Source organism: Emericellopsis cladophorae, assembly GCF_022114955.1.
Source record: "Emericellopsis cladophorae strain MUM 19.33 chromosome Unknown NODE_35_length_235423_cov_114_473664, whole genome shotgun sequence".
NCBI lineage: Eukaryota > Fungi > Ascomycota > Sordariomycetes > Hypocreales > Bionectriaceae > Emericellopsis > Emericellopsis cladophorae.
The window spans coordinates 143-11,277 of record NW_026250960.1 but is presented as its reverse complement, the minus strand read 5'-3'; the positions used below and the strand labels follow the sequence as shown (position 1 = coordinate 11,277).

Here is an 11,135-nt window from a genome sequence, read left to right as displayed (position 1 = left end):
GGGCCGTGATGCTGCAGAGAAGAATCACCTCGGCGTCTGTGACCCGTCGCACGCGCGTGTCGCATCCGGCAGTTCCCTTGCTTCCCTGTTCAAGGGTTCCTGTGGCTCGTGCAGCTGTCAAAGCTTGTCTCGGTGTGGCGCATGAGCACGGGCGGCTGAGCCTGACCGCAGTGTCTCCACTAAAAAGTTGGCCAGCCCTTCTCGAAAACTTTCGTACAGCGAGCGACTCGACTCAGCACCAGACCCCACGATTTGCATCCCGCAAGCAGTCCAGGGACCTTGAAACATGGCTGGCGTCGCTGACAAGGCGAGATTCTTTCTCGAAAAGTCTGTGCCACAATTGAGAGAATGGGAGCGCAAGGACATCTTCAATCAGGTACGTGGACCATGCCAGACAGCCCACGCTCGCTACACTCCAGGAAATTAACTTTCTCGCAGGATGAAATTCGCAACATCGTCTCGAAGCGGAACGACTTTGAGCATCGTGTCCTATCCCCGGGCAATGTACCCGCCGACTGGTCAGCCTATGCAAAATGGGAGCAGTCCCTTGAAACACTGCGGGTGAAGCGATGCCAACGCCTCAAGATCCGACACTTGGCCTCAGGCCACGCCGGTCAAGGCCGTGTCCTGTCCATCTACGACCGAGGCACAAAACGACATGCCAGCAGCGCTTGGCTTTGGAAGGAGTATTTACAATATACCGCAAAGGTGAAAGCGTCCAAGCGGTTCCGCAGGGTCATGACTGAGGCGTTGCGAATGATGCCGAACGAGGTCGAGCTCTGGACGATGGCTGGCAGGAGATCAGCGCACAATGGTGACATGGCTTCTGCCAGGAGCTTCTTCATGCGCGGATGCCGATTTTGCACACGGGACGCGACCTTGTGGCTGGAGTACGCACGTTGCGAAATGGACTGGTTGGCCAAGGTGGACAGGCGCAAAGCAGACAAGCCCCAGAATGACCCTCTGAAGCCCGATCAGTCGAACGGTGCCGATGATGAACTGCGCATCGAAGACAGCGACGAAGAAAGCGACTTGGATGAGGAAGGCAGACTGCTTCCTCAACCCTCCAAGGAGCAGGCTAAGGTCATCGACAAGCCAGCGGCCAAACAGTTGCAGAACAATCCAGCGATGGACGGTGAGATACCCATGGCCATATTCGACATTTCGAAAAAGCAGTCTTTCTTTGGCCCCGAGGCCGCGGCACAGTTCTTCCTCATTGTCGCATCATATCGCAGCGTCTCGGCGCAGCCCAAGGTCTCTCAGCACATCCTCAGCCATATGGACAACCACTATGCGTCGCACCCCGCCACCGCTGATTGTCACGTACGCCAACCAATCCTTGGGCTGAGGGCCAACACGGTGGAATTCGTGCAGAACCTCAGAGAGGTGCTGGCGCGGTTGGACAAGTATCTGGCGATAGTAGATGACAAGGCAGGGCTGGCGAGCAAGACGGTGGCCTGGATCGATGACTTCCTAGCGGACGCCGAATTAGACGAGGCTTTGCGTCAGGTGTTGGAGCACACGCAGCAGAAGATGCAAGCTCTCTAGACAGTACCGATATCATAAAATGAAACGTCGACGAGAGCGACTACGGATCCCCTAAAATGACTCTGCGTGAAAAAGCGGATTGCCCTAACCACCACGAATGCCAACGCATCCATTCTCCGCCCACCAGTCAAGCAGAACATCGCAGGAAAGAAACAGTTGACATTATTATTTCACACCCAAAAGGCCAGGTAAATGAAGTCAATGAACCGGCAGGCCCGTGCCAAGCAATAATATGGCCCTGGTGGTGGTTGCAGATCTAAATGGGGTATTGGGCGTCGCACGAGTCCGTCAGAGGGCCATTTCGGTTTACGCCTTGCAAACCTTGCCAATACCTACACGCGTGCTTTCCTCAGCCCTTTAATAGTGCCTTGGAAGCGATGACGGGAATTCGAAAAGCCCAAAAGGCAACCTCATCGCAGAGGCCACACATCGCGACGTCACATAACACACGGACCGCTTGATGTGATGCTGATGGATGGCTGTGAAGGCCGCTTGCCAGGTCGGGGAGAGAGCTGGAGAACTTAAAACTGGAGGCAGGCGCCCATGGAGGTATCTGCCGATGTACCATTTTCCGCCCTCCTTCCCTCAATCTCTCACTTTTTAGCCACTTTGCTTCCTCTCACAACCTTTGCCTCCTCTCTGACGACAATTCTTCCCCTTGATCTGATTCTCACTTGTTTCCACGCTGGCGTCGCGGCTTTGATGGCGCTCGACGTCACGATGCTACCTCCTACAGACGGCTCAACCTACGTGGGCAGCCTCCCGTTTTGAGCCTCTGCGACGAGCACTTGTCAGTGAAAAGGGCGGTTCTACCACCAGAACTACAAGCCAAATGGGCCTGATATGAAAGGACACTACAATACCGGCCCTAATGAGAGGGATTGGAGGCACTCTCACTTCAGGCGTCACTGCTGAGGAGAAATGAAGCGGTTTTGAGCAACATGACTGAGTGCCAGTCGGGGTCTTGATTTACAGGGGACGTTCCACCCGCCAGAAACCCACACAGCGCATGGCGCATTGGCGGCGCCCAACGGCGTCACGCGTGCTACGGGATCGACCGCTGCCAGCACAATGGTCGAGAGCGCCACCTCGACAAGGAAATTGGAACGACAGTTGGCGACCTTGCGTCTTGGAATGGGGAAAGATGTTTGAGCAGTTTCTCGAAGGCGACAATGGGCGAAATTGCTCCCCGACAGCAGTCATTGCGCCCAGCCGATCCACGAAGTGCGTGCCATCCCAGGCCAGTGTCGTACATGGTGGGGCTGGTCCAAGGGTGATGAACCACTACACCTCGAACTTGGGAAGAACAATCTGAGGCAAGTACAGATTGAGGACTCTTGAGCAAGTGTCTGCACGACGGAAGACATCGTGTAGATTCGCACTCGCCAACATGAGGAAAACGATGCTTGTGCCAAGACCTCTCGGGATCATCCGCCCGGTCCTACCCTAGAATACGGCGTCGCCAAGCGACTGTTGCACTCACTCTTTCCTCTGAACGGCGACCGCTCAAGCAGAGGCTTGGAACTACTCGCTGTCGAGCTTGCAGCTTTGGGAGGGAAAGTTGAGTTCCTGGGATGCGACCTTTGAGCTACTTGCGTATGTGAATCACTCAGCCACAATGACAGTCATATCACACAACCAAGTGCGAGCAGCAGGACTTTGGCGGCTACACCCTCAAAAGCGCGCAGGACAGACAATCGTTACTCTCATCAATTCTGACACGCCAAAAGTCACAGCAACGTACCGCCAACGGTGAGCGACGCATGAACGCGACATTCCCGACTGTGCTGTTAGTGTCCCAAGCTTGGTTGCTATCGAAGAGCATACTGCAAGTCGAAAAGCCTAACAGACCAAGAGGCTGGCCTATTAGCTATGGGAAAATACTTCTATTGGCCCGACGCGGGCTTCTTCTGCTGACCTAGTCCAAATGCAGCTGCTTCCGATTACTGGGTCTGTCGCTCCGGAGTACCAATCAGCTGCCGGAATTCACAAGAGGCCGCGAGCCGTCTCGCCCACCTGGTCTGTCCTGCTGATTCCTCCACTCCTCTCACTGACCAGGCTCTCAATCAACCGAAACCGTCGGCGCATGCGCAAGCACGAGCAAAAGCAGAACTCGCAGCACCTGTTGTTACTTGTACTCTGTACTAGCCTTTGGAAACCTGCCCCCCCGCTACCTTAGGTAAGACGAACGTCGCTTTGGCCAGTTGACACGCGCCACTTCCACTGGCCCCCTGGCGTCGCAGACCAACGACATTTTCCCACCCATTCAGCCAGGTCCCAACGCGATCCTCGTGCCGCCTGACGCAGCCAGACTTTCACTGGCACACGCACACTGGATCGTCTTCGCGATACACAGTATCTTTCGTCCGGATTGCTTTTGGAGTGGCCCATTTGTACAGCCATTCGCTAGCTTCGAGTCGCTTGTCCGGCTCAAGTCTCCGTCTGCTGAGTCGCAGCCAACTTTGCGTTTGGGTGGCGCGTCGCTCCATAGTGCGCAGGCACCAGCCTCTCCGCTCAACGCGCTCACTAACACGGGCGACTACCACAAGCCTCACATCCCGCGACCTATCATCGGCTTGGCGTTTCCTGACTTGGATTTTCTGGACGACATATCCTGAATAATATTTTGCGCTCGACTTTATTCTTGGGCTCCCAGGATCGGAACACGTTGCATGCCAGAAGGGCAAGTGCGACTGTTAACAGGTTGCTGCACCTGAAGGTAAGGCGCCCTGCCTCCCCCAATTCTGTCCACCCCGACAGCGCTGGCCGATTCTGGTCTGTCACCTCCACATAACCGACAGCCTCGCGACGCGCGATCCGGCTTTTTCGAACCTCATATCAGACCTTATCAGTCGTGCGCGCATAATTGATTCGCTCGAATACATACCCTCGTCTCGCTCTCCGTCGATGGAGTCACTTTCGTGATTCTTTGATTGCTGACGACAACTCTCGATAGACAAGCCGCGAAGGCTCAATCGAGCCTGGCACATCGCCATGAGCAATTGGATGAATGACGCCAATCCGAACCACAATGGCAACGGCTTTCCTCACATGAACGATCCGAACGTTGCGAGTGCCATGATGGACCCCTCTGCCTTCATGGCCAACCCGGGCCAATTCAATCCTGCGCAGATGCAAAATATGCAGAATGGTGCGATGCGCAACCTTTCCCCAGCGACGATGCAACAAAATCCATCAGCCTACCAAGGCAACTCTGTCATTCCATCAAAAAGACCTAGACCTTCCGACGATGGTGCATCAGGCTCCCCGACGCAAAATCCTGGCATGCTGCCAAACTCGCGATCGCAAACACCGCAGCAGCAGAACTTTCCTCCCGGGTTTCAGCAGACGGCCGGGCAATTCCCACATTTCCAAGCCAACGGCTCCGCTAACGCGAGTCCATCGCCCATCATGAACAACCAGATGCGTCCCGGCAGCGTGCCACAACGAGTCGCGACCGCCTCACCACATCCATTCTCTCCCAGTACCCAGCAATTCGCTCCGCACGCTTCTCCTGTTCCTTCCGAGCAAGGGACGCCCCAGCCAAACCAGTTCATGCAACAACAAATGCAACAGCCACAGCAGCAGCAACAGAACATGCCACCGGGCTATAACCCAGCGTTTTCCCAGTCGCCTTCGAATGCGCGCCCTTCGCCGAACCCGAACACGATGATGCCTCAACACATGGCTCAGATGCAGCATATGCAGCAAATGGGCCATATGTACCCGCAAATGCAGCAGCAGCAACATCAACAGCAGCAGCAGCAGCAGGCCCAGCAACAAATGGGCATGGCACAACAGCAACAACGGGCGCAGATGCCCCAGACACCCACCGATCAGCAGAAGCTGGCTGCATATCAAGCGCGACTTCAGCAGCAACTCCAAGGCAACATGCCGATGGGACGTGGCATGATGAACAAGCCTCCTCAACAAATGCCAGGTACGCCCAATGGGCAAGGCCCCCAAGCGCAGGCAATGCGACCACGGCCTGGAATGACAGCTGCAAACCCCGAGCAGTTTATGAAGAACCTCACATCGTTGATGAGCGCAAAAGGATTACCGTTGGACACCAATCCTATGATTGCAGATCGTCCAGTCAATTTGGTGCTCCTCTTTCAAGCTGTCCAGAACAAAGGTGGCTACAAGCAAATAATGGCTAGTAACGGATGGCCATATATTGCGCAAGCCATTGGGATTCCGCCGCAAATGCCAAACGCCGCTCTGGCCCTCAAGCACATTTACGAGCGTAATTTGTACACTTTTGAAGAGGTCTGGATGGCTCAGCATAAACAGCGCATGATGCAACATAAGCAGCAGCAGCAGCAGATGCTACAAGCCCAAGGACAGCAATCTCAGAATCAGATGCAAATGCAGCAGCAGGCGCAAAGGCAACAACAACAGCCGAGCCAGCATATGCATCCGGGTCAACAGCAGCCACAACAGACACAGCAGTCCAATCTGCAGCAGCAGACGCCAGTGAAACCGCCGGTAAACGGTCTGAGCACCCCGCAGCAACAGCACATGGCCCAACCGCCCTCTGCCCATGGCCACCACCAACGCAACAGTATGTCAAAAGGCGTGGAAACACCTGTCCAGCCTGACTTTGTCATGCCTTCACCGGCCCACAGCAAAGCCGGCAGCATATCAATGCAGCAACAGCAGCCACCGCAGCCACCGCAACCGCAACCGCAGCCGCAGCAGCCGCACATGGCTCACGACCGCGGCGAGCCACCGGCACCCTCAGAGGTCCTTCGCAAATCCGACGAATACACGCCATGCTCTCGAGAACTGACCTCGCATGGTGGCATTGATCTGGATAGCGTCTACCGCCTTGGACACGAGCTGCTACGGTTTGACCCTGCAGTGCCCCAGATTGCCGAGCTGGGCAATATCGATATCCATGCCTTGACAAAAGGTCTGCAAAGCGGCATGCATGGGGAGATCAAAGTTGCTCTTGACACTCTTGTCACTGTTTCCAACTCGCCGCATCAGCCTCATCACTTTATCAGACTACCTTGGTGCGATGACTTGATTGACTCACTCATTGACGCTGCCGAGGAGCCTATCGGGGTTCTTGTGGATCATACGGCGGAAGTATGCGACGAATTGCAGATTGCGCACTATGACGAGGTTGTGCGAGCTTGCCGTATGGAACAATGGACGGTACATGAGCGCCCGGCATATGGTAGCAACGCCTATCAGATTGACCGAGCCGTCGACCGCCTCATTTGCATTACTACGATTCTCCGAAACCTATCGTTCCCAGGACCCGGTGATCAGAACGAGAACCAACCAATTCTCGCGGAGGACACTGTTGTCAAGTTCCTTTGCGTCATCATCCGCTATCTGGGCACACGGACCATGTTTCTACGTACGCATGCCAATACCTTGGATCTCATGAAGGATCTGGTGGTGTTGCTGTCCAACATTGCTGGTTCAATGGAGATACCGGGTCGCGATGAGGCTCTCTGCCTGCTTCACTTCTTGGTGGCTTTTGCTCCTGGCCCAGGACCTACCAAATCCGACAGCAACACCTGGATATTTCCACCGTTCGAACCTAGCTTGCATCCCTACCTTCCCCATGCTGTCGATGCCTTGGCAAAACTGTTTGCCCGTGATGAGCCAAACCGAACTCATTTCCGCACAGTCTTCTTGCTGGACGGTGGCAGCGATCCTACCTATGAGCTACTGACACGCGCGTTTGCACTTGCTATCTCGCCAGTACCTGACAAAGTCATCGAGAGGCATCGCGCCGCCAACCAGCCTCCGTTCTTCGAGACACGGAAACCGAGCATCATGCAAGGCCTGCTGTGTGCCGAGATTCTTGTGTCACTAGCTCCAGGCCCTGAGTCGGGTCTGACAAAGTCGTGGCTTCGGGCGGATGTCAACATCGCTCAAAACCTGCTAGAGATGGTATCACGCTTGTCTCGCATATACGAAGCGCAAACGATGCACAAGGGCGGCCGGGGTCCCCCGAGGCGAGACCTGGAATTGGTGTTCATCGCATCCACTGCCATTGCCGTTGTACGACGGCTCTTTGAGAAGGCCAAAGATTTGAGCGACTCAGATAAGGAAGTCTTGGCATATTTACCATCGTCGGACAAGCTCCTTGAAATTACCAGTCTCACCTCGGCGGACTGGGCAAAGGAGGGCTTGATGCAACAGTACACCGCCTGCCACGGTCTCGGACGATGACGGGGTCGGGGTTTCCCTCGACCCATGCTTGGCTTTACGAACTGCACATAACACAATGGCGCTTGGGAGACGTCATGACCTGAATATATACCAATTAACGACGACGACACAAGCGTATGGAAAAACGGGGTGTATGCGACTGGCGTGCTGTCTTTATGAGAAGGATGGGAGTTGAATCGAGCGCGTGCGCGCACGCACACACACAGCGAAGTCGCGGCTCAGAGCTTTCTGCTGCATTTATACGGGGTTGGGGATTCTGATTTTCAACGAGAAGATTTCGAGCCGCGTCGCGAGATAGGAATAAGAAGTACTGATACTGTACTCAGTCGACAAAGTCACCAGCTCTAGTGCTGTGGATTTGTGCCTATGCCAAGGTGCGAATCACTTAACGGCCCTGCACGGCCCTTAGGCTTTATCACTCACAGGCTGCAATTCTTACTCGATATTGACGCCACTCCTGTCAGTGTTGTTGTCTCGTCAGGCACACCAGCGCTAGCGACTTTTGTCGAGTGAGTACGGTACCAACAATCGGGTCAGCCGGTCCTATTATGTATTTATTGTACATTCATCCGTCCGCTCCATGGACGAGACCTATATGCTACAGCTGTACAAATGGTTCTTTTGATACATTCGCTCGTCAATGGATGATACAGTCGTGATGGCCCCCCCGGCCCACCTAGAACCCCTGTGCCAATATATAGTCCTGGATGGGAACGAAGAAGTGACCCTGATAGATGTTAGCTTGGAGTCTCTTGCCATCGCGGGTAATTGCTCCGTACTGTCACTTCGATATGCCCCGTCACTGGACTCAACACAATCTTATCCGACGGTATGTTGGCCTTTTCTTTCAACTGCTCCATCAACAACTTCTTGTTGCCGCTGACTTTCTTGATCATGATTACTTCCTTCGTCTTGCCAGCCCTCCATTCTCTGTACACCGGTAATTGGGCGAATGGGGTCCGGCGAATCGTCCATGGTGATGCCGCGAATGCTTCGGGTGTGATGGTCGGCAAAGGTGTAGGGGGGCGCTCTACCATAACCCGCTTTGCACGGGGGGGGATATTGGCTGGTCGAGCATTTGGGCGTGGTTTGAGAGTCGGAGTAGTTGTCGAGAATGCGCGGCAGGATCTGGATGGTCGCATGGCGAGGAGGATACTGGAGGGAGGCATTGCCGCTAATGCTGGGCTCGGACGGAGCATTTAAGCCTATGGGTGGGTGGAAGAATGCGCCGCTGGAGCAGGCTCGAGTTGAGTCGAACTGTAAATTGAGGTATTTGCTGAAGATTACGCGTTTTCGCGACGCTGCTCTTGTCTGACGATGCGAGCGCAGCTTCACCAAAAATCTCGAGATCACATGACACCCCTGTCGACAAGCGGGACATGCCAATTCTAGCGTTCGGCGGCCGAACACCGGCTAAACCCTCAGAGGCGCCAGACTGCCAGTCACAGGGACTCGCTAGCCTAGCAAGTCCAAACCCCACACCACTTTGTGTGTTGGTGAATTTTCGCCAAAATTGCCCCTCCATTTGTCGACTGCAGAGAGCAGAGATCCGCCTTGACGAGACGCCTCACGATCGACTCGACGACCTTTGACTCGCCCTCACGCAACCACCAGACCGACCGATCGATCGACCGACCGACATACATATAACTGTTGCAATCATGGAGGACCTTCTAACGACAGTCTCGACCGATGGGTCGAGCATCATGCCCAAGCTTGCGCCCCATCTCAGCCGTCACCTTCTCTTCCCGCTCATCCAGTATGAGAACGAACAAGCCGAAGAGCAGGGCCTAGAAGAGAAAGCCCGCAAGATTGCCAGCGGCAAGATCAAGCTGCTGGAGGACACCAACATGACCGACTACGTGGCGAGCCTGTACTGCGAGCTGCACGGCACCGACGAGGCGCCCGCCGAGTACAACAAGAAGAGGCAAGAGGTGCTGGCCGATCTCGAGAAGCACGAGGCTGCGACGGCCAAGATTGCGGATCTCTTGACACAAGATGAGGTCTTGAACGGGCTGAGGAGCGACAAGCTCGCCAACTTGGAGTTCTTGAAGAAGGAGCACGGTGTACGTCTGCAGACCGCAAGGGCGAGGGTACAGGGGGGCTAACTTTGCACAGGTGACCATGGACATGGTGAATGCGCTCTTTGACTTTGGCCAGTTCCAGTTCCGGTGCGGTCAGTACGGACCCGCCGCCGATATGCTCTACCAGTTCCGTGTCCTGTCCACCGACAACGACAAGGTGGCTGCCGCGACATGGGGCAAGCTCGCCTCCGAGATCCTGCAGACCAACTGGGACGCGGTCGTGGACGAGATCAAGAATGTCCGCGAAGGCATCGACACGCGCCTGTTCAGCAACCCGCGCGCGCAGCTCGACCACAGGACCATGCTGGTGCACTGGTGCCTGTTCCCCCTGTTCAACTCGGACACGGCCCGGGATCCCATCCTAGACATGTTCTTCTCCGCCGCCTTTATCAACACCATCCAGACCAGCTGCCCGTGGGTCCTGCGCTACCTCATTGCCGCCGTCATCACCGGCCGCAACCGTGGGCGCAATTCGTCTCTCCAGCAGAAGCAGCTCAAGGACATTGTCCGCTATGTTCGCCAGGAGGCCTACGAGTACACCGATCCCCTGACCCAGTTTGTGAACGCGCTCTACATTGCGCACGACTTTGAGTCGGCGCGCGAGGCCCTCCGCCTCGCCGAGCAGGTCTGCCGCTCCGACTTTTTCCTCGCGTCCTCGGCCGACGCCTTTGTCGACGCCGCCCGCCACCTCATCTGCGAGTCGTACTGCAAGATCTTCAGCCGCATGAACATTCACGATCTGAGCGAGAAGCTCGGCCTTAACCCGGCCGACGGCGAGAAGTGGATCGTCAACCTGATCCGCGAGACGCGCCTCGACGCCAAGATTGACAGCCAAGACGGCACCGTCGTCATGAACCACCCGCCCAATAACGTCTACCAGCAGGTCATTGAGAAGACAAAGGGTGGCTTCTTCCGGACGCAGGTCCTCAACGCGGCGGTGACCAAGGCGTCGTCGTGATCTTCTGTCACTCTGTGCGTTCGCGTGTATCTTTGGGCTTTCAACTTGGACTGAACGGGGTCACTGGCAGGAAGGCGGGAGGGAGAGGAGGATACTAGAAGGCTAGGCGGGGTTCTTTTGCCACGTAGTAGAGAGGAGGCCTGTATAATCCCCCTTCGGTGATGCGGTTTGGCATTGCATGGCGTTATCTGGGATCAAAACAGGGACGCGGGATTCTCAAGAGAATCAAGGCTCTTTTATTGAATGAATGACTCTTACTTGAAGGGCTTTCCTACATGTACTCGGTCGCTTTTTGCATGTGAACACAACAGGGAAGCAACCTGCCAAAGCCGCACGCTGAGCTTGGTGAT

The 11,135-nt window shown here is 55.4% G+C and overlaps 3 protein-coding genes across 3 annotated transcripts; all 3 read left to right on the top strand.

Moving 5' to 3' along the window:
- Positions 1–286: 286 nt before the first annotated feature.
- On the top strand, positions 287–1,548 carry J7T54_002986 (U3 small nucleolar RNA-associated protein-like protein; the record flags this gene model as incomplete). Its single annotated transcript, XM_051507696.1, has 2 exons — positions 287–376; positions 439–1,548. 2 exons carry the CDS (start codon positions 287–289, stop codon positions 1,546–1,548), a joined length of 1,200 nt encoding a protein of 399 aa, XP_051361063.1.
- A 2,994-nt stretch (positions 1,549–4,542) lies between these two features.
- J7T54_002985 (SWI/SNF chromatin-remodeling complex subunit-like protein) lies at positions 4,543–7,743 on the top strand (the record flags this gene model as incomplete). Its single annotated transcript, XM_051507695.1, has 1 exon — positions 4,543–7,743. One exon carries the CDS (start codon positions 4,543–4,545, stop codon positions 7,741–7,743), a length of 3,201 nt encoding a protein of 1,066 aa, XP_051361062.1.
- Positions 7,744–9,404: 1,661 nt separating this feature from the next.
- Positions 9,405–10,785, top strand: J7T54_002984 (uncharacterized protein; the record flags this gene model as incomplete). Its single annotated transcript, XM_051507694.1, has 2 exons — positions 9,405–9,809; positions 9,862–10,785. The coding sequence occupies 2 exons, from the start codon at positions 9,405–9,407 to the stop codon at positions 10,783–10,785; spliced, it is 1,329 nt and encodes a 442-aa protein (XP_051361061.1).
- Between the last annotated feature and the right edge of the window lie 350 nt (positions 10,786–11,135).